The sequence below is a fragment of the Grus americana genome, chromosome 5 (assembly GCF_028858705.1).
Source record: "Grus americana isolate bGruAme1 chromosome 5, bGruAme1.mat, whole genome shotgun sequence".
Lineage (NCBI taxonomy): Eukaryota > Metazoa > Chordata > Aves > Gruiformes > Gruidae > Grus > Grus americana.
This window is the reverse complement of record NC_072856.1, coordinates 63,340,338-63,367,670: the sequence shown is the minus strand read 5'-3', so window position 1 is coordinate 63,367,670 and position 27,333 is coordinate 63,340,338. Positions and strand designations below refer to the sequence as shown.

The 27,333-nt window shown below is 44.5% G+C and overlaps 1 protein-coding gene across 1 annotated transcript in view; it reads right to left on the bottom strand.

Moving 5' to 3' along the window:
* Positions 1–258: 258 nt before the first annotated feature.
* The window catches only part of KCNH5 (potassium voltage-gated channel subfamily H member 5), a 170,990-nt gene continuing 143,915 nt past the window's right edge, over positions 259–27,333 (bottom strand). Inside the window, exon 11 of the mRNA XM_054828084.1 lies at positions 259–14,116. Within this exon, the coding sequence (XP_054684059.1) occupies positions 13,169–14,116 (948 nt within the window). The 3' untranslated portion in view covers positions 259–13,168. The remainder of the gene's footprint in view (positions 14,117–27,333) is intronic.

The following is a 27,333-nucleotide window of genomic DNA, read 5'->3' as shown; positions in this document are numbered from 1 at the left end:
CTAGTGTCTTCAGGCTAGTGAGGAGGAAGGCCAAGCATTGTTCCTATTGCTCTATACACAAGCTCTATTCTAACAATAGATTATGTGTCTCCCCCATCCCCAAGCCTCCTAAAAATAAGATTATGTTGTGCTCATTAATCTCAACAAATCGTGTCCTGCTTTGGCCAGAAAAACAAGAGCTATTGCTTTTATTGTGCCAGAGCTCAAGAGAAGTAATGACACAAGCACGCGAGGTCAATAAAATGCATTTTTTATTCTGTATCAATGAAAATATAGCCACATGTAAATAAAGACGTGTGGAAAAAAAAACAAAAACCAAACAACATTGATCCTCCCTGAAGAAGTACAGTTCATTGTGCTAAAACCCATAATCCTTTGGGTTAGAAACAGTTGTCTGCCAATGCTTTAAAGTGACCCACATTTTCCTTGTTGTTGAATTTTAGCAAACAGAAAAGTGCAACAAGAAACTTGCTACAGATCAACCGATTTCAATGGAGACCACACATAGCAATGTCCAACAGTGACAGCACGGCCGCGTTTAACCCACGCGTTCCCACGCATTCCTCCTCGGAAGTCTTGCGAGTGGTCAAGGGAGCAGCCACTCGGTAGGAACCGATGTGTGATTTTCAGTAGAAAGATGGTCCTTCCTTCATGTAATTCATGATCGCTTTGCAGATTTTGGATATGGTAGCAGAGGTGCATTCCTTTTATAGCTGTTCAGTTTCAAATGCTTTATTTTTTTTTTCTCTAGGTTTTCATAAGCTTCCTGCTGTCAAAATACAGTTCTCAATTGCTTTTGTAGAAATAATCCTGAAAGGCAGAGGCATTTAAAATCCCCCCCAAATCCTCAGTATATTAACAACTGCAAAAAAGATAGCTGGGCTGTTCAAAAATATCATCAGCAACATGAATGCCATTTGCATTGGCTAGTGTACAAAGAGCAGCAAGTAGTAACAAAAGAAACATTATTCGAGCAATAACCCTTTCCCCCAATTTCTCCCTTGCAAAAAAGAGATTTCCCAAAATATTTTTCCTCCCCGCAGTCCAGTGTCTGTGTATCACGTACATTCAAAAGCTGCAGTTATTCCTTAGATCAGTTTTTCCAATATGAGCTTTAAAACCAGTTGTTTTGCTCAACTTCTCCGTGAGGGTTGCACAAACGCGATTATACCAGCTGGTGCTTTTTCAGCTAATGGAACACCTTGAAATTTGAAATCAAAACTAAGGACCTCAGGGTAAAAAAGGAGGGTTTAAAACCCGTGATGCTTTGCTTGGGAAGAAAGTCCTGCTAACGTTAGTGGAACGATTCCCACAAACCGGGGATTAGTGTTGCAGGATCGTCACTGTTAGGTGCTCAAGGGTGCAGAGCGAGACATCGCAGCACAAGCGCGGGACAGCGAGCACTGCGCTGGAGATACAAGGCTGCCCACTCCCAGGGAAAGAAAAAATGCACATTGGCCATGCGGCTGCATTTCAGCAGAGAAGAAGAAAGAGAAGGCAGGTTATGCCCAGGACAGGTGCTCAGCACAGACAGTGCGGGTACCTCGCAGGGCGGGCTGGGGTGGTTTTTTAGATTCAGCCTCTCGCTGTGCAGGCTTGTATAGCAGCTCCTGGCTCAGTTTAGGTTTTGGTTGTCATTTGGCATGAGGGGGGAAGCCTAGAAAAATAGGACAACATTTTGACTGTAATGAGGTCCTCTGCGATGATGACTATTTGTTTAGAAAAATCTCCACCTGCCACCAATTGTCAGAATACTGTGAGCATGGTGTTACGAGGATACTTCACCAGACACCACTGGAGAGCTGGGGGTGCACAGAGACATATGCAAGGTCGTGCCCACCCCTCATCTCCCTTTCCTCCTATATTCCCCAGATTTTTCTTCCTTTAAGAGCCTAGGATGACTAGTTGCCTAAACGTAAGTGGGAACTCATAAGCATTTCAAAGGGATGGGGGAAGCAGGGGAGGAATCCTAAAACCCATATCAAAACTCTCATGGTCCCCATGGAGACGGGACTTCACCCTTTGAAGCCTGGTCTGGTGTGTGGGCTACACTTCAAGAAGTCCTACACAATCTGCTCCTTCCCTGCGTGATGCTCTGCTCCACTCCAGGCGTGGACGGACATGAGGAAACACAAACAGGAGACTCAAAAGTTGAGCAGGTCAGCCCATGTCTGAATCAGCAGCGCTTGGATACAAGGATGGCAGGGCAGGATTCAGAGTCTCACAGTAGCCGGTGCACAACCTCCTGTCTTTGTCATCGTCTCTCTCTGTGGTAGCAATAATAACTTTATTTTTAACTGTGCTTCTCCCTAGAGAGAGTTTGCACAGCTTATGTACATATCTGGCTTGTACAAGGATATTCTAGACAGTCATGAATTTTGAGCAGTTACTTTGGATGGAAATTACTAACAGTTCAGATACCGAGCAGTCATTTGGATTCAAATATGTATTAATTAAAAAGTGCCCTTTCTCTGATCAGTTCGTCTGATTTTTATGGCAATTTACCTTGCTGTCCCAATCTTCAAACACACCCTCTACGTTTCTGCCTGCATTCCACACGCAGCATCTGTAGGGCATGAAATCTTGGACCCATTTGCATTAGATAAGGGCCTGAAAATAAAATTCTGGTTCCCACAGTTCTTGGTTTTGAGAAAGCTCAGCCTGTGTTGGAACTCGCTGTCCTGGTCCCTCTGTGAAAACTGGGTTAGAGTATAGAAATTAACAGAAAGATTTCCACTGACCTTAATAAGAACATTTACACAGGATGGTTGAAGTCTGAAAATATTTACCTTCAAAACAAAGAACACAATTTAGATCTGCTGAGCCACTTTACTGAACCACTCGGTCACTGGCTGGTATTTAAGCAGGACATTAACAAATCAGCCCTAACTACAATTCCTATTAGCATATTGTTTCTTCCGAACACAAATAGCAAAACAGATCATTATGCCATTAAATCTGCTGATGCAACATTACCTAATCAATCTTCCCATTTCTACAAGTTGCTAGCCTAATAATCTAGGCAAGAAAAAAAGTCAAGGAAGGAAGGAAGGAAAAGTGGAAGGAAAAGTGAAAAGGAAGGGAGGAAGGGAGGAAGGAAGGGAAAGGGAAAAGAGATAAACAAGGAAGGGGAAACACTGCTTTTCATTGTAGAAAATATTCTGCTTCATATTATGTAGCTTTCAAAACACGCAGAAATTAACACAAGATATACAGCTACACCTGCATGTAAAAGCCAGGTGCTACATGCATATCAGCAGTAAATAGGTATGTAAAGTTTATGAAGCATATCATGTCCTAATTCATGTGACAACAGTTTGTACTACTAATGGGATTTCGTTACACAAACTGTTGATAAGGCAGTGGAGCTTTAGACAGTTAGCAAGTGTATTTTTACTGCTAGGCTGTTTTCCTTAAAATATAGTGAACCTTTATCTCCCCTGCATCCCCACAAGCTTCAGGTTTATTGTGGGCTCCCACATCCCTTACAGGGCCACAGCTCTCTCAAAGGGCAAATAATCGACAATCAGTGACAAGCAAGGAAGGGAACAAACCTGTCCTATGGGAAATACTGCAGTACCAGCTTTAGGAGCAGCTTTCAATCTGGGAAACTGCTGGCAGGGGAAATACATTGAGGTTACTTGTAAAATTTGTCCATGCTAGTAAAATAGTGCTAACAGTTACATTTGGGGAAGCATGTTTTGTGTGCAGGTTTTCTGGGAAAGCCAATTAGCCAGTTCTGCACTCCACAGACACAAACCTTAGTTCCCTTTGATTGCGTACAGGGATTTTACTGGGACAGCTGAAAGGTTTTTTTACAAGTACATTTACATTTACATTTACAGAGTTGCTTTGCACTTTAACACTAATGAACTTTTTCACTGGTATCAATAAATTCTCCCACTTGCATGTTTAGCATTCCTTTGGCCTGCATTGCCAGATAAATCCTTTATTGTCTTTCTGGTAGCTTGCCCAATTCCCACAAGGCAGATTTTAAAACCCAAATCCTGCTTTATTGCTAGCTACTGCCTCTCCCACTCGATAAATTGAATTTACCACTTGATAGAATTATGCAGTTGGTGGCACTCAGCCCTTCCTTTAAGTCAAAAAAATACATGGCTGGGAATCTACAGAGCATCAGCGGGCAGTAGGAAGAGTTGGAAGGAACCACTGCACCCTTGCACCCACAGTCTTTTTCTGAGAGCCACATTGTGGGAGGACCCTGAAGAACAAACACCCTTCTGTTATTGATTTCAGAAGGACTTTCACACTGATGTAGTGATGATCCTAAAGTGATGAGCTCTGAGCACCCAGTGAGTGCAATGCAATGGGGTTGTTGGTATTCAAAAGCTAGGTTTAAGTTACTGGGTTAGGTGACATTTCAGCTCTGTAATTTTTAAGTACCACCTGACTGAGCTTGTTTGTAATGCCAGGACTCCCAATTATACCTAACAAAAAAAACCAAAAACAAAACAAAAAAAAAGCAGCTGTTGCCAAACAGCATTTGATGATACAAGTGAAGAAGGCAGTAATTAATCCTGCAGGGACAACAGAGGACTAATTAGAAGCAGAGCACAAATTTTGTTTTGCTTTAGGAAAAAAACCCCAACTTTTTCCATGAGAGCTCAGGTAAGACACCCAGTTTACAAACTGAACTGTGACCTCTGACTAATGGTCCTGGCAGCAGCCCTGAATGCAACCGGATTCCTAATTGATCAGGCAGAAAGCACAGTGCACCGCGCCGCTCCTCGCCCACTCGCAACGAGCTGTGCACGTCCTCTCCTGCCCCACTAGTTGCAGGAGGTGGACACCAGCATAAAAGTTTTGGGGTTTTTTTCTAGGAAAACAAAGTGGTGACAGAGAAAATAGGTACAACAACTCAGGAAATTCTTCTGAAACCAAGCCCAGGACAGGAAAGCAAGCACCTGCGTGTCCTGGCATAGCACACGTGGAAATGTTGAGCAGAGCCCGAGGGTCTGCCTGGGGAAATGAAGAGGACTTTTACTAGCCCTACATGGCAGCAGTTCAAAGTGCTGCCGGTGGTGAAGTTCACCTAAGGTGTAACCAGCGGAGGAAAACAGAGGAAATGGTCACAGACGGCAGATGCTGGACTGAGTGTGAAGCTGGTGTCTCACTTGAGTTTCCCTTCTCAAACCGGCTCGTTAAAAAACACAAAACACTCCGAACCCTGCTATTCTATGGGACACTGTACTGTTTAAGATTTTCCAAAGATCCATAAATAAAATAAAAATTAAGGTTTGTTTAATAAATTAATGCACTGAGATGGCATAAGGTTTGCCCTGTTATTCCTGCTTTATTTGGAGACTTGCTGCTGAGCCACAGGTTGGAAAGCATTTTTTGAGTAACCCCGTGAGGGATAAGGAGGAGGTTACAGAGTCTGGAAAAATAGCTTTTCAGTTTAACCTAATAGGGCCAGGTGTAAACCCTGGAACGTGCCTAGAAAAGCAGGGAATAAGACCGGGAACGGTGCTGGGGCAGACTCTAGGGATGCATGTGGGCCCCGCGGACGTACCCAGACCCTTCGGACAAGCCCAGGCCATTTTGGCAATGGTGTCCACACACTGACAGAGAGAGGAGCAGGCTGAATCCAGAGGGGTGAGAATTGTCCTCTGATCCAGCCACTAATGAGTAACCTACTCGCCACTGCCCTTCATGCGGTTCCTATAGCCTTGGATGTGCATGTCTGCCAGTGCATCACTGAAAAATAGCTCAAACGCTATTGATTTTTGGACGGCATTTTCAGATACTGTAATCACCTCTCACTGGGCTGGGGAAGAGGTTGGAAGAGGGAGTGGGTGTTGCTGATGCATCCGTACTAGCCCACCACTTCCAGAAACTGCATGGTCACTGAGATGTTTTTCTCAGTGTTTGGCATCAAGTGTGGATGTTAGCTGATGCCCAGTGAAGGGCTTAATTTATTTATATGCTGTAGTTTTAGAATATGCCAAATTTCTCTGGTGTCTGCTTGATGAGTATCAGCTCTTAGAAATATTCATTATCTTGAAAATTGGCATTACATTCCTCAGTATGGTATTTAAATTGAAAACCAGAAAATAATGGAACTTAACTAAGAACCTTCAAATTTTACCTCCTATTTGTGCTATTAAAATCTACAGAATCCCCAAATGATAAAACAACATAGCTCAGAAGGGACCTTTTGGAAATCCACCCCATCCCCCCCACTGAAAGCAGAGCCAACTTCAAGTTAGAGAGTCCATACACTGATGCCACACCGTTTGGGTATTATATGCCCCTCCTGACAGGTCTCTGGCAAGCTGTAAGAGCTTTGGCTCTCCTGAAGCCCACATTTTTCCCTAAGGGCACCTATATTTGAGTATCCTCTGATGGCCCTTCCCTGTCCCACAGTTGCCACCCCAGAAGGAGCTGCCAGCCTCATCCTTAAATGCCACCTGAAGGGAAGAGGAGTCTGCCAACTTCCAAATATGTAAATTATGAAGAACAAACAGCCACTATACATAGACTAGCAAGTATTGAATTCAGTGGAATATTGTCACCATTTTTGGACACCCTTCTTTATATCCTTTCTTCTCCCATCTCTCCTCCCATTGCACAGGCAGAGCCAGGGCTCTGCTGTGCTCCGGGCAATCGCCTGACCATCGGTCACTCTCTGTCTACCTTGGAAGCTCTTCACTACAATTTTTCCCTTTGTTGGACATTTCCAAGCCTTGGCCTCTTTCCACTGCATGACACAGCTCAGCAATGAGACTCCTAACATCCTCAATACCCTAGAGCAGCCAAAGATCCCGCATAGGCGTCAGTCTTTCACCGTTCAAAAAGTGACCGGTGATCCTGATCCCCCTGTGCCTTGGCATTGTGTGTCGTGATGAGGAGCATCTCAACTGCTATATACTTGTGAAAATAGAGGTCCCTGGACTATCCTGTCATGGCATTGGGGTAAAAAGTTAAAAACCTGATCACCACAGACCAAGAACTGAGCATCTGAGTATCTTTATGGAGCTCTCATTAGCAGTTTAGGAGCTGAGCACTTTGTTTCTGGCTGCACGCTGAGACATTTCAATATTCCCTGTACTGTTAGTCACCTGTTTGAATGTGCTTCTGTGCTGGAAAGATGGTAAGTGGTGCCTTTTAGAAGCACCTTTTTATACAAACGAGATCAGACTGGCGGCTTGAGTTATGGGTTGGATTCACTTCATTTACCCTCTAGCAGTCTACAAATCAAGTGTCTAATCCAAAGTCGTTACTCTACAGTAAATGATGAGAGACTGGCACTTCCGGAGTACAATTTATCCCACCTGTCTGAAAGACCTGTCTTAAACAGGCCTGGGCTAGATCTGAGTCCCCATTCCAAATGGTATAATACATATGGTGTGTCTATACATCCTTTACAGGCAGGCAGAAACATACTCTGCCATTGCTCGGTTTGAACTGAATCTGCTCTGAACCAGATAACATACAGTCATGTCACTGGGGGGGGAGGGGGCTGACCCCGAACTAATCCCAAATCCTTTTTATAGGGCTTTTAATTAAGGCTAATTGATGTATTTGTGGCAGACAGCCAGATATAGAGTCGGTGCACACCAATAGTCTCAGACTGTGGGCCAAGCAAGCTTACATCTCCAAGCAGAAAATAATGAAGAAATGCACTTATTTGCTTTATAGACAATGGATTGAAAGGTTTCTGAGAATGTTGCCCCAGATGCCTGGTTCCACTTGCCTTGCATCAGGAGGCTGATTAACATAAGATAATAAATTAATATAATTTATTTATCATGGCCTGGTCAAGCCCTCTTTGAATGCTTCTATCATTTGAGTATTCAAAATCGATATGTGCCTTCTTGTCCCACTGTGCAATACAAGGTCAATTTTCTGTATGAGTAAATGCACCCTCAGTAAGGATGATTTTATTTTGTTTGTCATTTGTTAGGTATAACAAAGCTGATCTTTGCACAATATTCTTTATGTCAGTAAGAAAATTTTCTGCTTTTCTGCCAGAAATAATGTGGACTGCTTGTCTATTTTAGCTCTATTCAGCACTTTGCTTTAAGAATGTATTTAATTTTGAAATGTGCTATAACATATTAAAAAAAAGAATAATGCAGAGATCATGTTATCTGTTTGTACCAAAAAAATAAGGAGAAAGTTACAAAAACCATTCCCAGATGTGGAAATCTAGCTGGATCAGACTTTCCCTCCCTGTAGGCTCCATGGGAAAGCATTGCTCTGGTGGCACAGACACGGGTGAAGGACTGGGGCCATCCAGGAAAAATGACAGTGCCAACTTTTCTACTTCCTTCCTTAAATTCCCTGAAGGAAATCAGTGCAGATCCAGAAGTGCCAAGAAAAATGCAAACTACTGCTGTTTAGTGCTCGCAGCTCTCACTGCAGCTCGGGACGGGAGAGTCACAGAGCCCAGGCTGCCACGGGGAGATGCCTTTCTCCAAAGGAATCCACTGCTCAAACCCTCTCCAACAAGTATGTTAGCGGCAAGACTATAAAGCAATATAGATCCTATAGACCTGAAGATGGGTGTTAACGCAGGAACTTCTGGTACAAAAAAAGAACTGAAAAAAGCCTTTACATACAGCCTGTTAAAAACAACAACAACAAAATCTCTTAAAACGCTCTTCTGTAGGAAAATGGTATTTGAACACTTTTTAAAAAAAAAACAGGTATCACTTTGATGCCACCTCACTTAGGAAAAAAAAATATTTATTTTAACAAACAATCTCTCCAATTCTGACATCCAAAATATGTTTTCTAAATGCTCAAAATCCAAGTAAAAAAGTGTCAATTCACTATAATATATCCCTCTACCACCTCACTCCCAAATTCCATATTAAACCTTTGACTTTTTATTTTCCCTTCCAGTTCAGGATGTCTTTTTCCCCAAAAAGCCTTCAAGCTATTTCATGAGCACATCATCTGTTTTCTGACCTGTGCAAATGATGACGTCTCTATAATGGTCTCAGTTACTTCCAGAGTGACTGCTCACAGCTTGCAAATAATACAGCGTTATTTCTGCAGCTGCCACTTCTCTAAAATTTTCTGGGATCCAAAACACACTTTAAGGTCCAATATGATCATCAGATTCAACCTTCAGTTCACACCCGTGTAACAGGGTTGCTTTCCATGTGGTGGTAAATGAAGACTGAGTTTGAATCAAGCAATGAGCCCAAACTTCGGTGCCAGCAGCATCGAGTCCCTATAGTTGTGCTACTTCTGCAGAACAGGGAAAAGAAAGATGGGCAAAGCTTAAATTTGTCACTTCCAGAGTCAGCTCTGCTCTAACCCCTGTCCCCTGGCAAAGACAGAAAGATGGAAAAAAGGATTTACAAATACAAATTCAGAATCTTCTCTACCACAATTAATTTTTTTCAGTTATTTTCCTGAAGTGCTGTTCTCTCTCGTATATGTAATATTACACAAAAAAGCCATTAAAGGTACTCTCGTTCATTTGCTCTGGAAAGTGTTTACTTTTCTGTACACATTTTATTTCTATTCCAAAGTCCAGAAAGATAAAATCCACTCGTGTGCAGGTAAAATGCTTTGAACACACAAAGCACAAGGTAAGTGCTAAGAACGCTGTTACCAGCATGTGGCAGGAACATCTGTACAGGTACACAGCTCTCAAAGGAAAGGAAAGCATGCAGCCGAGAGCTCCCTCCACGCAGCAGGCAGCTGCGTGAGCGCTGGCTTAGGTGGAAGAGACACGTTTGTGTCCTTATTGCACTTATATGACTATCGGTGGTTGCTTTCAGTCAAGCCTGAACTACAAGACTATGACTCATGCTTCTTTAACAGAAAAGGAACGCCCCAATCGGCGGCGCGCTCGATCGCATCATGCACAACCGCGAGGGGATGGGAAAGCTGAACCAGCTGAACAACTCCATGAAACAACATGTAATGCTCCGATCATGAAATTTTGGAGGCAAAGTGCTTCAGAATTGTACAAGCCAGATTTTCAGAGCAATAGCCACCAGAGTCAATCCCGCAAATTTGGCCTCCGTCCGGCTGCACCCCCAGCACCCAGGGCCTGGGATAGCCCATCTGCAGGCTGCATTCATCACGTCTGCAAGATACCCATCGCACTGCTGCCTCGTACAAGGCGCAAGCTGGTTCCACTGAACTTGCAACAGACAATAATGGAATATCAGAGTCAAAGCAGTACTGGGAGAAGTGGACCTGGAAATACTGTATTTGTTTCATGAACTTGGTATTTTACATTATTTATAGCTTTTAGCCACTACACATTTTAACCAGACAAGTTGCAGTTGAACTGTAATAGACATTCTGGGCTCAAATAATTTTCAAGGTCAGATTAATCTTGTTACACGATCTCTCACTGTAAAGTGGCACAAAGTTACGCCTGACTTGCAAGATAAACCTAAATAGAGATCCCTTTGCATGCCATGCAGTTCTATCTAGAATTAATATCAGTTACAAAGAAAGAAAAGAAGTCCTTCACAAAGGCAGAGGAATGCCATTAAGGCTAAAGTTTCCTACAAAGTCACCCTCATTACCCTGCTGGCTCTTTTGCAGATCACGGCAGATTCATGCATTCACAGAACTTTACCAAAATCTGGCCCCCCGACAGCCTGCGTGACCCGGCGGTTCACTGGGCAGCTCTGGGCAGCTGCTGTGTGTCTGTCTGAACCAGCAATCCAAGTCAGGCAGGAACGGTACTATCTTCAAAGCCTGGCACTTTAGTGGTACCCACAAGGTCTGCACATCCTCCAGAAACCTGCAGCAACTCTGTAACTCCCTAACCCTATAACGCCCCGATTCCTTCAGAGTCCCGGGGTAGGATTTACAGTAGGACCTTGAAGGTCCTGCTGTCTAGCTAGTGCAGCTTGTCCTTGCAGACCAAAGCATGGTTGCAGAGTTACAGATTTGCACTTGTGTTAGAACAGCAGCTGCTAAATACAGCTGCCACAAGTTTTGACAGCAGCAACTGCGGCTGCAGAAAACTATAATGAGCAGGCAGCCTAACCACCAGGTTTTGGGAAGAGTCATCCCTTTTGGTGGCTTTTTATTCTGTCTATGATTTCCTACAGAAAGGAACTGGAGAAAGGGCAGAAACAGGCCAGAAAGGAACAGTAATTGGAAAGACCATCATCTCCCAAAAAGCCTCCATGAATTGACACAACAGAAGCAATGACTTCTTTGGCTTTCTTATGAACTTCGGGGGGTTTATGGGTTTGGATTTCACAGTAGAAGATATGTTCACCCTAAGATGCAGGTTCCTAATTGCCACTACTGCACATGATGGTTTGTTTTGATTTGTTGGTTTGGTCTTTTTTTTTAGTTTTTCAGGAAGCAATTTAGTTTAGTTTCTTAATGTTAATTAATGGATCTGGTATTGGTGTCTGGTAAGGATGCCCACTAATTATAAGCATGCCTTTTATTTACCTGATTGATAGTGATGCCTTGTGGTACATATATCTTTTTACTCCAGGCACTTTTGAAAACATGGGATCTTGATGCAAGAGGCCGTTTAAGTGTGGAGGGGAAATAAATCCTTCTCTGAAGGAGCCATTGCACTCTGTTGTGCTGGCCTCAAGCTGTACCGGTCAACAGCTCTGAAGCTGTGATGGCCATTTCTGCTCTGCATCACGTGTGCGTGAATCCTCAACCAGTGCAAACGTGGAGACATAAAAACCCCACCACACTCAGGTGTAGACCCAGGCAGAGTCCAAAATCTCAGCTCCAAACAGGAAAGCAAACGATCCAGTGCAAGAGCCCACCCTGCTGCAGCCCTGCGAAGCCAGCAGCACTGCATGGAGGGCAATGCTCCAGCCTAGGTGGTGGAAGTGGGGTCTGAGCATGGTTCAAGGCTGGGAGATGCTGATGAGAGCCAGCTAAGAGGAGTGTCAGAGCATCTGACACGGACCTAAGGCCTCATGCTCCCCCCATGCACTGAAACCTTCCACAAGTCCAAGGCAAGAGCAGTGGGCAATGCCCCAGGGAGGACTTCATCTCCCCAAGGCACCCACTGCTCTCCCACCCAAACATTATCATCCAGGTGCCTTGGACTAAAGGAAATTTCATCCCGACCGGTTATTTTCTCTCTTTCTCAAAGGCAGTTGCAGACTGATAAACGTCCTCAGAAAAGAGAGTGGAGGGGGATTAACTGCAGCCTTTTAACTTCAGGCTTTCAAACCTGCTCACGTGGCTGCCGAGAACTACGACTGTTCTCTCCCCTGCTCAGACCTTGTGCAAAGTCTTTCTGCCACAGGCAATGAGGGGGACAGCAGGAGAGCGACCTCAACCCTGCGAAAATGGGACATCCTAATGAAGATACTGACAGAACCGGACACCATCGCTGAGTGCTGCAAAGAGAATCTACATAATGTTACTCTAACAGTTCAGTAAAAATGGCATCGGTAAAAGGAGGCTTTCAAGAAAGACGTTACCCCCAAACACGCAGGGAGTGCAGCTGAGTTTCTGTTAGTTTCATTTTGTTACATAAATCACCAATGTTATTCCTTACTTATGATGTTAAAAGAGCAGGAGGATACTTGAAATAAAAGGCTGTGCATGCACAATACCCACACGAATAAATCCAGTGATCCACCCCAGCACCGGACACGGTGCCCTTCCCTGGCCACTGAGCTGAGCCCTCCCCTCAGGAGGAGCAGGGGAATTCATCACCAAATATACAGTATATTGTAATGGAATGATACCAGGAAACAATACTAACTGGAGTCTGAATGTGTCCTCCAGGTCATGTTAATCTGCTGTTTAAATCGGCAGAAAAGACAGTGAGGAAATAAAAGCTCAATTCACCCAGCCTGAGATCAAAACTGTCATGGCAATATTGGCAGGTTAGACCCTGATTCTTTAAATAGTACATTGCCTTTGTTAAACAAAAGTCATTCTTTTATTACATAATAGAGATTATAAATAAATGTAAAGTGTGCATGCAGTCAACTGCATATTATACAAGCAATGTCTATGTTAATAATTGTTTTCTTTGGCAGGCCAGAATCCAGCTGGACATGCAATATTTACATATCAAAATCCTTGGTGTGTTCAAGTCATATTGGATGCAAGTGAAAATATATATGTATATATATTTACCGTATACACACACACATATATATGTATAAAGGTATATATACACCTCTGCATATATACTGTATACATATATACACATAGGTATATGCTAAAAGTGTATTTCATCTTTTTCTGATTCAGGTGACGCAGGCCTTGAAACACTAAAAATATCCTGACAGGGTATCTGGGGGGGCCGCTGGGGCGATAAATGAGACTTGGGGGAAGAGATCTGGGGTACGTTCTTTTCGGACAATATTTTTAAAATTTCTGCCACCTGCTTCTCAAGGGCAGCCATCCTACTGCTTAGCAGCTGGATATCTTCTTTGAGTTCGTGCTTGACTTCCTGCAGCGTGGTTTGTAAGGCCTGCTCAGGAATAGGGTAGAAAGGATGCCTAGCATCAGCCTGAATGGGGCTGTGCTCCAGGGGGCTGCGAGTCTCACCAGCTTTATCCAAGCGAAGGTCACTTTTTGTTATTCCACTGTCACAAGAGTCTGTTTTCCTCAGTGGATTTTTATTTACACCGTTCTCCGAGTCATTGCACTTGGGGTCATCGGACAGCAACCCCATGGACTCAGCCTTCGTGACGTTGTTCCAGTCCTCCTTCTTCTCCTCGTGGGTCCCCATCGTGTTCTTCAGTCGAAGCCACCCTTTCCCATTCCCGTTTTTCATCCGCATGGGACTGTTTACTTTCAGACATTTTTGGTCTCCGTTTCCATTTGGCTTGAGCTCCATCGCATCCCTGTTGTTCTGCTTCACAGCCTCACTGGTTTTCATGTAAGCCAGGGATGTCTGGATGGGGGTGATCTGAGACACGGTGACCACGCTGGTGCCTGTGATGGAGGCCCCATTCTGCACGCTCCGGCTTTCTACCTGAAGCTGGTTCCTTTCCGGGTCAATGTGGGTTGAGCCTTGATTACGCATCTCCTTTTGCTGTTTGAATTTCTGGAAAAGTTTCCGTACAGGGTGGTCCACAGGGATGCTCAGCGTCACCTCGTTCTTCTGACGCAGGCGCTCCTCTTCTTCCTTCTTGACATCGCTGATCTTCCGGAAGATGATCTACAGGGGATAAATCCACGACAGAGTCAGTACCCAAAGGACATCACATCTGGCAAACTTTACTGGGAGATGGGGAAACAGTATTGAGAGAACAGCCATTTCTCCTTCCTTTCTATCTTAATTTCTTGCAGTGAATTCAAATGGAGCTGATCAAGACATAGTAACATCAGATACATGCCACTGCAAAGACAGGGCACATACACACACACACACACACTTTCTTAGAAGTGTAGATTAGAAGTGGGTTTCACCTTTATTTTTGATGCAGAAGACAGAGCCTTGAAGAACTAAAAATATCCCGACACCAAGAGAAGGAAAGAAACTGAATAAAGAGAAGAAAGAAAGCGAGCAAGAACCCATATACCGTGATACCTACCTACCCATTACTCGCACTCATACCTGCTCCATCACTATCTTTAGTACAGATCAAAAGGAAACAGTAATTCAGTGGAGACTACACAGCTGTAAGTTTAATTCAATGCACATACCCTTCCAGAGACTGTAAAATACAAATGTGCTCAATACTTTTTAGCTTTGCTTATTCCTAATTTTGTAGGAGTGGCTGGAGGGTGCGATTAGGTTCACACAGCAACACAAGCGTTTCCTGGAGAGTTTATACGTCCAGTATATGTGGGTGCACTGGGAGCACCATGGAGAAGCACTGTAAAAGGGGTGTGTGATCATAAAACCCAGCAATATCCACCATTTCGTGATGCCATGCCATTTAATGCTGCAGTTATTTTACCCTGCAGCATCTCTCAGGCCTCTATAGAAAAAGGAATCTGAGCCTCAAGCTGTGGAAGGATTTTATGCATGCTACTCATAGGAAATCTGTTTTTTTTCAGGTTCATCCAGTTTTCTTGAATGTGGGACTGAGGCAGAGGAGGGAAACTCTGGTTTTCTAGATGACGATACTAAAGTGAAAAGCAGCACATGATTAAATGCAAAGGGATACTGTTGGTAAGAAAAGTAAAAGAAAGCCCTTGCAATACACAAAAAAAATTGTGTGACAGTCAGATGTAGGTTTTGAAGTATCTGTTTGAGTATCCATATTTCAGTATCTATTTACTTTTTATAAAAAGGCTTCTCACGCCTGTCCGTATTTGCAAAGAAATAGTTGCTTTCAAGTCTCACATCTTCAGAAGTCGGCAGATGAGTACCACGATGGCTACAGCTCCTTCCCTGCAAGAATCTGGGATGAGCTGGACTTCAAAGCTTCATTAGAGAGCTTTCAAATGCAGTAAATATATCCTTGTGTGCAGCTGATAGATGCAGCTGCTTATAATAATTTGGAAAGTTAACATGTTTATTAGAAGCCCAGTTTAAAAAAAAAAAAAAAAAGACTAGAGAGAAACATGGAAGATACTTTCATCTGACTCGTCTGACCTAGATGCAGCGACACATACACTCATTTGGAAGCTCCCCTTCATTAGCGCCTACCCCCATGGAGCAACTCTCTCTCGGACAAGACACTGGGGACAGCAAATAAATGCAAGAGAAGTTGCCCTTGATTCAAAATTAAGTAATTACATTTAATCGAAGCCACGCTCTCTAAATGAAGATTTGGAAGGTGGGTTGTGCTGTTTTGTTTGTGCCTTTCTTTCCCTGAAGGGCAGCATGGCACCTCTGGCAGAGGATGCAATGCTGAAAGCAACCAGCTGCAAGGATGTGTCCCTAGGATGTGTCTCAGAGAAGATGGCCCGTTCCACCGCCGGTCTCCCCGTCTGGCTGTGCTGTGCTGTGCCAGGCCAGAGGGGCTGGGTCCCTGAAAACATCTGGGGCAGGGAAAACATCCTCTACCCAGCATTTCCCTGCTCTGTGGCCATGACCCTATTTCACAGCTTGAGCACCCTCCTCTCCTCCAGCCAGGTTCTGCCTGGCGGGTGGTGGCTGGAGGCAGCCGGGGATGCTGCAAGGCAGGCAGCTGCCTGCAGCCTGGCAGGGGCTCGCAGTGCTCCCGTGTCCGCGCGGCAGTGAATGCACGGTCGGGAGAGGCACGAGGTAGCTTTGATACCTTCTGTCCCACCAGTATAAAGACCAGAGTGATAACAACAAAGACCACAGCACCAGCTTTTTATTTCCTCTCCAAACACCTGTGCTTCACTGAAAACTACCCTCATCTCCCTTTGCTTCCACCAGCCCACTCTTGTTCTTTCATTTCTCCCTTTTCTCCCCTCAGTTCAAAACTTCTCCAGCCAGAGGTTATTTCCCTGCACAGAATATAATCACCCGTGACTGCTGCTGCTGCCTTCTGCAGAAGAAAAGCCAAGACTTTGCTAATTTGACACCATGTGTACCTCACACTCCTGAAGTGGGCCCTTCTGAAAGCCAGGAAATCACTATGGTTTTGTTTTTTTTTTCCCCCAGAACCACTTGGCCAGACGCCACTCAGATGAGCCGAACACAGCAGCACGGGAGTCTGAGCCTGAGCGCTGCCGTGCCCCTGCACGGGGCCATCGCTTTGGGGGAAGCTGAATGTGTCCCTGCTGCAGCGATGGGCAGCTGAGGTGACGAATGCCATCAGATCTGCAGTGCAAATCTGCTGCCGCCAAGCGAGACCAAGGACCCAGTAACCACTCACAGCCATGGGCTTTCTCCCCGCTTTACGCCCATGCAGTGGAGAAGACACACTCCCAAAGGCCTGCTGTCACCTCCCCAGGAGGAGATGTTCCTTCAGCCTCTTGTAGGATGCAGGCAGGAGCCTGGCAGAGCTCTTCAATAAATCCTTTCTTCTTTCTCTGCTTGGGACAGAAAGTGCGATACCCTGGGAGGATTATGGGTGGCTCCTTTGAAGAAGCAAACCTGCTGCACTATGAATTAGCACAGAAAATGCCCAGGGACTTGAAAATTCAAGGGTTAGCTGGGGGTCAAGAATTCAGGACTGATCTACCTTGGTGGAGCTGTATTTCCAAGGGAGCAAAGGTGAACTGATGCACAGCCCTGTGTCCACCCTCCCCTTGGCTTTCTCATGAAACCGGGATGTGTTCACAGGTGTTTGCTATTTTCTTTTCACTCTGAAATGCATAACCACGCAGACCTTTATATCCCAGCTGACATTGTCAGATTACATCACTTTGGAGACCAGGGTCCTGGTCCTCATTCACCTACTGAACTACTCTGTCACCACAAGGAAACCATTTCACCCCTGCATCACCCCGTGGAGACTGTCCCCTCTTCAGGTCATCCACCCTCAACCAAGGGAGTACTACACCTAGTGCAGCCGGGATCTAGTCTTGGTCAGGTCTACTCGATATCGTTAGAATATGTGCAAGTAAAACAAAAGAAAGACCCTCTTATACAAAGAACTGGGGAGAAAAAAAAAAGAGAGATGTGAATTCTAACAGTAATAGTTGTTTTTCATTACCAAATTTTTCCATATTAGGAATTTTTTCATGTGGTTGGATTTAATCCACTTCTACAGTGGTTCAACCTAAGCCAGAATAGGATTAAATGTGTTTACATGGAGACTTAATTCTATTAATGTCTAATAACTATTGCTGGCTATTTTTCTCTATAAATAAGAACAGAAAAACACCTCATACAATCTGACATTCCTCAGCAAATTGGGAGAGGCTTATTTTGAAATCTTAAATTGGATGAGCTATTTCAGCTGTCCCTGACCCTTTTCGGAGAGGTTACACATAGGCCTGTCCAAACGTATGTCCCAGGAATAGACACAAAGCCCAAAGGAGTTAATCAGAAGAAACTGAATTAACTGTGTGTATAGCACATCTCAAGGAGTAGAGAGCCATATCCCTGTCTCACGGCAAGTGTTAAATTCATTAATGTGGTGGAGATTCAGTGTAGGACTTCATTTCCTTTAGGGATGGAATTGTGAAAGACTGCCACATGTGACACAAATCCTGTCTCATGAGACCAGGTTCCTGTTTTTCTTGCTTTTAATGTAGTTATTCTGGAAAGGAAGGGGAATGGCGGTGATGTTAATTATTGAGCTGGCAAAGGTTAAGTAGAAGTTAAGTGATGGCCAGCCCTGGGAACTGAAGTATTTGGGTTATCTACAAAGCAGGGACAGAGGAGACAGCAGCAACTTGAGATTCTCCATTTGATCTTAACCCTGACCTCCTTTCCCTCCCCTCCATACCGAGAGGTAACTCGCCTTGACTGCAAAGTCGGCCCATCACCACTTCCAAAGAGGGACCTTACCAAAGGTACTGGCAATGGGTACGTTACTGCTGGAGCAGCTCCTGTGAGGTGCCAGCTTGTATAACCCAACCCAAAGCCAAGTGCAAACAAGGGCAGCAGCAGCAATGAGAGGTCGGGGAGCCAGCTCAAGGCTGAGACACACACGAGTGCTCCCATCTACTGCTGGATTAATCTTAATTAAGCTGTGGACTTTCCAGATGCTTTGAAATGCATCCCTTGTCTGCTGTCTCTTTTTGTACCAATACTGCAAAAATCATCCGTCCACGACCTTGCTCCATTCACAAAGACCCCTTAATAAGTGATTCCAAGGAAGGTACGTGAATGGATTAAAGAACTGGTAAAGTCTTGAGGAACTACAGTAAATTCATAAAAGTGGCAAATATTTGACCAGAGATCATCCAGTCTCGTTCCTAGAACTCCCCATGCTGTTGTTAGTGGCGTTCAATACATGCCTGCCCCTCACCATGGAAATTCACAGAAACACATAACAGTACAGCAAAAAGGCACACAGTTGTCATGGTGATGAATACAGCGGGTGTGCACTGAGTGAGAGAGGGGGAAAGCTGCACAAGGCCATCAATGTAAAGATTTTCACAGTGACTAATAAACTCTGGGTGCCCAAGCTGAGGCATCCTACAAACGTGGCTGATGGGCAAGGGATGCTGGAGTCCCTGTCCTAGGAGAATTGGCTTGACTCAGCTCACCATGTGTTTCTGTAGTGTCAAAAACTGGAAGAGAAAGCAAAAACAACATTTCAGTCCCCACAGCTACATACATCCATGTCGAGCGGAAGGAGGAGCCCTGCCATGAGGCTGGATTGGGACCACAATCAGTAACCGACAGGTCACATTCATTAATGCACAGGCTAGGCTGACGTGGGTGGTGGACACATCTCTTTTTTTTTCCCCCAGAACATCCTAGAAGGCACCTTAATTCAATATTGTGGCCCTGAAGACAACTACTCACTGTTCCCCTTCCCAGCAGCACTGAGAGTTAGATCAGTGAAATGATTCAGGTTAATAAATTTGAAGAAATAAATAGGTCTCTTTTTAACCTGGCCCATGCCAGTGACCCATCTGACAGCGCAGACCCACAGTTGTACTAGAAAAGACTGCAGGGGAGCGAGTGGGATGGGTGGACGGAGTGAGTGGGAACCTTCCAAGCTGACTGCAGCGATGGAGGCAGCGTGTTAGGGAAATGGACCCTCCCTTGGACCACAATGAAGAGCTGGTGGCTCCCAGTTTGCTGGTGGCTGGCTGAGACCCCCAGAGCAGCACCTTCACCAGCTTTCAGATCCCACCAAAGGCATTTGATCTGGTCCAGGTCCTACAGGAATGTCTAATTCCCATAAAAAGGGTCTGAGTCCTCACAAGGTGTGTTGGTCTTGACACCCTTTTCTATAGGTTCTTTTTTGGAAATAGGAGAGCTGTCTTCCATCGCCTCCTCGGCGTGAAATGGTTCAAGGTGAGTCCTTCACACAAGCTTAGCTGAAGCTGGCAAATGGATTTTAAAATTTTTGATGATACAACTACAAATCACATATACAAATACAACTGAAAATAATAAGGGAAGTTTAATTCATGCCTAGGCTGCACAACATAACACAATTTTTTGTAAAGATGTTTGCAAAAAATAGTATTAATTTTCACATCTCGGAGTGCATTGTAGAAATTTAATTGCCATTTTTCTCATGCTAATGAGAAAGGTGAATTTGTGTCAGACCTGGGATTTAGACACAGGATACCCCAACCCATGCTGTGCTTAGACGAATGTGCTATTTTCCTGCTTCTAAGAACAAACTACAAAATACACCAAATTTCCAGAGCACAGACACTCAGAGCAGGGTTCACCTACAAAGCCAGTGTCTGCATCTGAACTCATTCTCCAGGAGCCCTGCACAGTCGACGGAGACAAAAAGGCACTTGGAGGGTGTGAGTCATTTCACCTGCAGCTAGATGTTAAAACAGGTCAGACAAGCTGTACCCTGAAATGCCTGTTTGTCTCCTGTCTCTGTACAGGGAGCTTTGTGCACGTCGCTTGGATGCAGACATTCTCCACGTGATGGTAGGTAAGAAGGATCCAAACCCCTGCCTCTAGCAGTGCAAATGTCAGGGTTTGGTGCAGATGGTGTAAAAAGCCTTCCTGTAAAGCTTTTTTCTCTTTGTGTGTGTGTATTATACCCTTCATCTGATGCTATTTTTATTCCCTCCAGCATGCTGGGGTATTGCCAGTTCCCAGCTGGGGATGCATTCCCCACCCAGCCTCAGAGACCAGCCAGCCCTTCCAGATAAACACTATTATTTTAAAAGCTGCAGAGGGAGGATGAGCGACCACTGCACAGAAGACTGTGCCAGACTGGCAGGTCCAAGTGTGAGCTTGTGAAAAAAACAGACATTTTGCCTGCACGGAGCAAGCAGATGAACCACTAATAGGGAAGGCAAAGCCCCCCCCCCCCGTGTTCTCACCATGCTCCCCGGGAAAACGCTCCAACGGCTGACAGGGAATTGAGCCCATGTCCCTGCAGCTCCCAGGAAATTGTGGCCCACCTGGGATGGCTGTGGCTGCTCCTGCATAACCACCCTTTTGCATTGCAAATCTCATCCCACTCCCAGATGTTGCAGGACAGATCCTGCTCAGATCTCTCCCACCGCTGGCGCTGTGTCCTGCTAAGGACTGTCACCACCAGCAAACCCTTCCCAAGCCATTGCTTTGATGTGCTCAGGTGAGTCTAGGATGCTTCATCCCTCAGTCCTTGAGGACTAGTCCTTTCTAGGAGTCTTCAGTTGTCAAAACAGGGCATATCTGGGACCCTCTTCTTTGATATTCTAAAAACTAGGCCAGTCAAGCCCAATTTCTCACGTGTAACCTTTGATAAACAGACTTGCTCCAAAACTGAAGTGTTTTTTTTTAATCTAGGCAGATCATAGAGAACATGATGCGCTATTAATACTTGATGTTAAAATGTTTTTAAATCTTATTTTTTTCAGATATTATTTTTTTAAAAAAAATAACTTTTAAGATGTTAACAAATCTTCCTTTGCGCTTGAATTTAAAAAGTTAAACTATTGGAACAATGGACAGAAATGAATGAATAGGAAACTACCTCACACAAGCCCTTCTGTTTTCAATTAGGCAGAAACTGGAGCCCTGGGGCGTGGGCTAGCGGAGCTGTGAAATGCAGTTCAGTCTGACAGAAGAGCCACGGGCCATTTGTATTCGTCCTTCGTCTGACAGCCCAGCCTGTGAGCCTCACAGCGAGCCAGAGAAGCCTGAACAGCCGGTGCTAACGCAAACCTTCTTTTGGGATGGATGTAAGAAGCTGGTGCCATGCACTGTGGATGGGACTCACTGGGTCTGGACTGGTTCCCTGCCTTGAAAACCTGTTTCACTGCAGGTTTACTGCCCTTCCAAAACAGAGAGGGCGATGGCAGCATCATCCACAAGATGCAATTCCAGCTCTTAACTCCAAGGGAGCGTTTGGAGTAATACCTCCTCCCTAGGTCAGGGTATGGCAAGGAGCACTGGCTCTGACCCAGCTTCCATTAAGAGCTCTTCGGTATGGCTCATGAATGACAGCAGCCTCTGACCGTGGTGTCCTGTGCTGGCAGGAGTCTCTGGAACCAAGAAGCACGGTCAGAAACCCTCTACCGAATATGACAGCGACAAGAAACCTGGCAGAAATGGAAGGGAGCTGAAGCCACAAACAGCGAGGGCCAACAGAAACTTCAAGCCAGGGCACCTCTTTCCAAATGCAAACTGCATTTAGGCTGCTTCACCTAATTTACCCCTGTAAATCTCCATGTCCTCTTAGCTCTCTTTATTAATCTGCACTCTGAGGATGCAGAATAGATGGCCTGAAATGATGGCTTTATTGTTCTTCTGCTCTGTACACTCCTCAGATAGCTTTACTTTGATGTGAAACTCAGCCTCAAAACCAAATTGCTCTAACAACTGTTTTAATTGCTCTCCAGTAAATTCTCCTTAATCCTCCTGTCCCAGGAACTGTTCTGTGTTAAACCATTGCTCCATCTGCGTGTGGGAAAGGAATCGCTGTCCTTGGCTGTGCAGTGAAAATGACTGACTGCTGAGCAATTAGTTAATCTCTGGGATAGGAATGTTTCACTAAACAGTCTTTCATGCTGGATTTTGGAGGAAAAGAAGATTTTTGTAGGTTAGTCTGCTGGCTGCTTGAAAGAAACAGTAAATAATAGCCTTTCTGCAAATTTCCATTGATCCTGACTTCACAGGCACGGTAGCATGCAAAAGCAAAAGCTTGCTACCAAGCACATTTTAATTCTGCTTTGGAGAAACTGTATTCATGTAGTTTCCTCCTAAGCGATTATAGAATTGACTTGTAAGAGATGTGATGATTTCCAATCCAAGTAACAAAGTGATGTAACTTCAAGGAAAGGAGAATTATTTCCGTGATGTTGAAAAAGCCCTTTTAAGGGAAATTTAACAGCATTTTATGTGCAAGAAAGGGGTTAATCCTTTCATCATGACTTAATAAAGATCTGTGTCCCCCAAGCTGCTCATCTAAAGAAAAAGTGGGACACGTAGGGAGGGAGAGACCTTTCAGAAGAACCCAACAATAGCCGATAACCGATTTCCCAGAGCCCAGAACTTCCATCACCTCATTACTGCTTGCTCTGTGTTTTAGAAATTGGTTACTGTAGGTCAAATTTTAATCTGGTTCCATTTTGTGTTTGCAATCAATTTGCATGGCACCCGACTACTCTTGCAGAGAGACATCTGTGCATGCTGACAGTCAATTAGGCTCATCTGCATTTGTGAACAAGCACGCATATTAAGAAGAGAGTGGTTGAGAGTTTGCCCCATCTACTTCATACTTGGTATGGATCTGAAGCCATCCTGCCTTACTTCAAAACATGTCAGACTGAAGAAGAAAGAGAAGAGAAGCAGGCAGAGATCCAAGTCACATTTGTCACATCCTGAGAGCATCATGGCCCAACACATACAGCAGCAGGCTGGGATTCAGGAGGATGGATTATTCTGCTGGCCTGACCCCTGGCCAAGTGGGAGGTCTTGTGCAAATCACACTGTCCATGTCTCCATGTTTCCCCGTGTAAGAGAGAATAACACTGCCCTCATTTCTGCAATTAATTGGAAACCCCTCTATCATTGCTAACTACTTACAACCGAGTGACTAGGCTGCCTGCAGAGAGAGGCCGCTTTTTTGACCTATTGCCAAAAATGAGACAGTTCATTAAAAAAAAAAAGGTCATAAAACATACACATAGGTGTTCTCAGGATTTCAACTCAAGATTAAGGGCCCAAGGCACTACTGCACTGAGACATCCAGGGCAGTGCACAACAGATGTACAATGCTACGTGAAGTCCTTTCCTGATGCCCTGATACATCAGTCAAACCTTCATTAAGGGTAGCATTGACTCCTACTTTGCAAGGAAGGATCAGTCAAGTCGCTCAGCTTGAGTGATGGGCACTAATTCTTCAATATAGTGTGATTACATGTTTAACTAAGCATGCGCTGAGCTTTGAGGCTAAGGACTGAGATTGCCAAAAGAAATGCCAAAGCCCCGTACTCTGTTTGCACAGTTGCAGTTACACCAACCACAAGAGCATTTTTTGAGAGCAGCTCAGTCTCCTGAATCAGCAGCTCTTCCATTCTTCCAGTCACCCTGACCCGAGCACCTCCTGCCCATACATTTGGCACTTAGAGGGGCCTCCTTCTCTTTGTACCCCAGGGGAAAAACAATGCATGGATTTTCTGCTGCTGCAGGCTTTGCTGTTACATCTGATGCCTGCTGGGCTCTGTGTTTCTGCTTGGAAAGGGATGCTGAAGAAGATGCTGTGCACTTTTGGAAGTGGGCAGCTTTTAAACAAGTCTTATCACTTCTGCTGCTGCTTTGCCCTCGCTATTTTCTGTTTGCTTTGCTTTAACCAAACAGCAGATGCCTGAGCAAGTTGCAGAACAGATTCAGACCTATTTCTCCAATACTATCAAAGACAGCAAAACACGCATTCCACATACAAAATTATTTAAAACAATAAACCAGAAAGGCTACTTGATTTATGAATTTACAGTATTTTTCAACCAGAGTCTGTTGCTGGTTGGCCTAGTTTAGGATCAGTCCATTGCAGAGAGCAGTACTGATCTGTACGGCCTCAGAAGAGATTGAACTGTGACCATGATCCAAAGGGACGCAGTCCCTCCTATAGGGCTCCTGTCAAAACCAAGGGCAATGAAACCCAGCTTTAGACTCCTAATCCCTCTTCAGGATCCTAAATCCTACACTGAACTCAATACAAAGACTAAATTGGACTGGAGAGCTGAAATAGTTTGTTGAATCAGGGCCTAATTTGTTTTCTGTATTCAACAGAGAGATGGTTAAACATGGGGTAATTGAGCAGAGAGCAATTTTGGAATAACTGTTGCAGTGTAACTGTTACTGAGTAGTGTCTCATGGGGACCCTTGTTCCCTCTCACTGGTTAGGTTTATCCACTTAGGGGTTTAAACTCATGCCTGCCTTTACTCCATAACAACTCTCCCATGTAAACAAGTCTAGCCTGGGTTGGTCATTTGGTGGGTGAGCAAACTAAATGGTTCCTCTTGCTGTCTGCCTCCAACCAATCTCTCCTTCTTGCAGATGTGTTCTTGATGGAGAGTATCACATACTTGTCTCTCCTTCCACTTCTGCTTCCCCTTCTCTTTCTTACTTAAGCAGCTATTAGAGGGAGCAAAGTGCAGGGGAGATACTTCTCATACTACTTTGCCAGGCACTAGTTCAGAGAGAGAAGCAGATTTCTAACACTTGCTGGACTTTCCTTCCTTCCATCTTACAGATGTTTCTTGCTCTGTATAGCACAGAGCTCCTGCAAGAAGGACAGCTGAGGTACTCACAGGGACCGTGATGGACTTCCAGTCCCTGGGAAAGAGGAGCCCTGCAGAAAGCTAAAAACCCAAGCTCAGTTGACCCAAGATCTTTCACTGGATGTGGAGGAGAATCCCAGCAAAGACGACCTCCACCCACGACAACAAAACCATCCCCTGACTTTTAGGACTCCACATTGATGTAAATAGCTGGTGACTCATACCACCAAGTGGTGCACTAAGACCATGTGGCCACCACCAATCCTGCCAGCCCATCGCCATTAGGAACCCTAGGGCTCAGGAGTTGAAGGGAGCTTCCCATTGCCTCCTAGCCCAGCTGCGGGTGGTGTGCTCACTTCCAGACAGTGCCCCTTCAACAGGACAGTTTCCAACTAGATCAGGCAGGTCTGGTCCTTGCAAATATCTATTGGCCATTGGATCAATAGCTGCTATTGGCACTGGTCTAATGAAATGTCAGTAAGCAGCACTGTCAATTGATTCAGGCTTTGCCATGGTGCAGATGAGTTACAGTCTGCATTTTATTACAGATGATTAAAAAAGAAACTCCTTAAAGAAAGCAGCCTTTGCTTTGCCCAGTGCAGTATCTCCTAAGACTGATATGCTTCTGAGCATAAATAGGGAAAGTTCAAAGCCTCCAGATGACAGCGGAGTGGTTCAAGCTTGGGGCAGACTGCAGAAATGGTGCTCTCTGGGATGGGGAAAAGCACCAAAAGACTTTTCAAGCTGCCTTTCAGCCTGATTTAAGTTGGAACACAAAATCAATCATCAAGAATAATATGCAGTACTGATCTATCACTCTTCATGCCCTGGAGAAAGCAGGATTCATGTTGCTGCCTCTTTTGCCAGATGTCCAAAAACCAGGGCACGGAGAGCTCATGTATCACTTGCCCAGGGTCATTGAGCTGCTAAGTGGATGAGCGAGGGATGGAACCAAGGTTTCCGGCCCGGAAACCCCATAGTAGAAAAAGCCACAGAGCAAAAAGATTAAACTTATAAATATACATATATTTATTGAAATAAAATAAAATTATTAGTACAATAATTCACTTTCTTTTCACTGCTGTCTAGTCTGGGAAATATAGTTCTGGATTTGAAATAGTTGGAAGGGCTCAACTGCAATTGCAGTTAATTGCTGAAATTAAATCCAGTCCAGGACAACTTTACCGCTGTTCAGGTTTGTGTTGGAAGAGGGGTAGGGAGGTGGGCAGCACTATCACTGTTTATTTAGTAAATATTTTCTGAAGGTCTTGCTTTTATCCCAATGAAAAATGTCAAAAACTTAACGTTTGGCTTCTGGCCAGCCCTACTTGTGACAGACCCAGTATTCCTGCATATCCCTAGCACAAAGCCACACAGAACATGGGCCCAGAGGATTTGCAGAATTTCTGTTTTGTTCTCTGTTTTTGCCTCTTATGGGTTTCTGCCTGAAGACCAAATGGTCTCAATAAATGCCTAAGAGAGACTCTCCGTTTACAAAGTAATACATCAGCAAAAGAATTACAAATTGTTCCCAAAATGAACTATTCTTTCCTGTCCACTTTAAGTGGAAATTTAAATTAATTGCAATCATTATGTTGGGGTTTTTTTTTCTTAAATATTACTGTACCAGACTATAAAGTGCCTGAAATTTAATCTGAAGTCTTCAGACCCAAAAAAGTGTTTTGCATCTGAAAGCTTGTTGATTTTTTTCCAGCTGTATCAACCGGTCTAACAAAAGAGAACACTCCTTGCTATCAGCCTTGCTTCTGACATTGAGGACATTCTACCTGGCTTTCAGAAACTTTGGTTTTATATGGAATGTGCTACCAGCTACTCTCTTTGTTCACTTCATCATTTTCAAGGTTTTGTTAATTTGTTGAAAAGCTTTTATAACAGGACCTTCAATTAAAACAACGCACTTCCAGTGCCATGTGATGTAGAATACCATCAGTTGTGTTTGTGGTGAGTCAGAAATGAAGAGGTAATTTTAAAGGGCACAACATATGAACAACAGATCCAAATGAAAGGGACAATCTGTAGCCTCTGGACCTCTGTACCTTGAAGAGCCAAGGCATCAAACCCTGTTGTAGCTTTCCATATTACAGAACAGAGAGGTCAAACGTGCTGCTTCCTCGCTGTCAGACATTCCTCACCTGAACCAGGTCTCATAGTGGAGACTAGTTTGGTGGGGAAAGCCA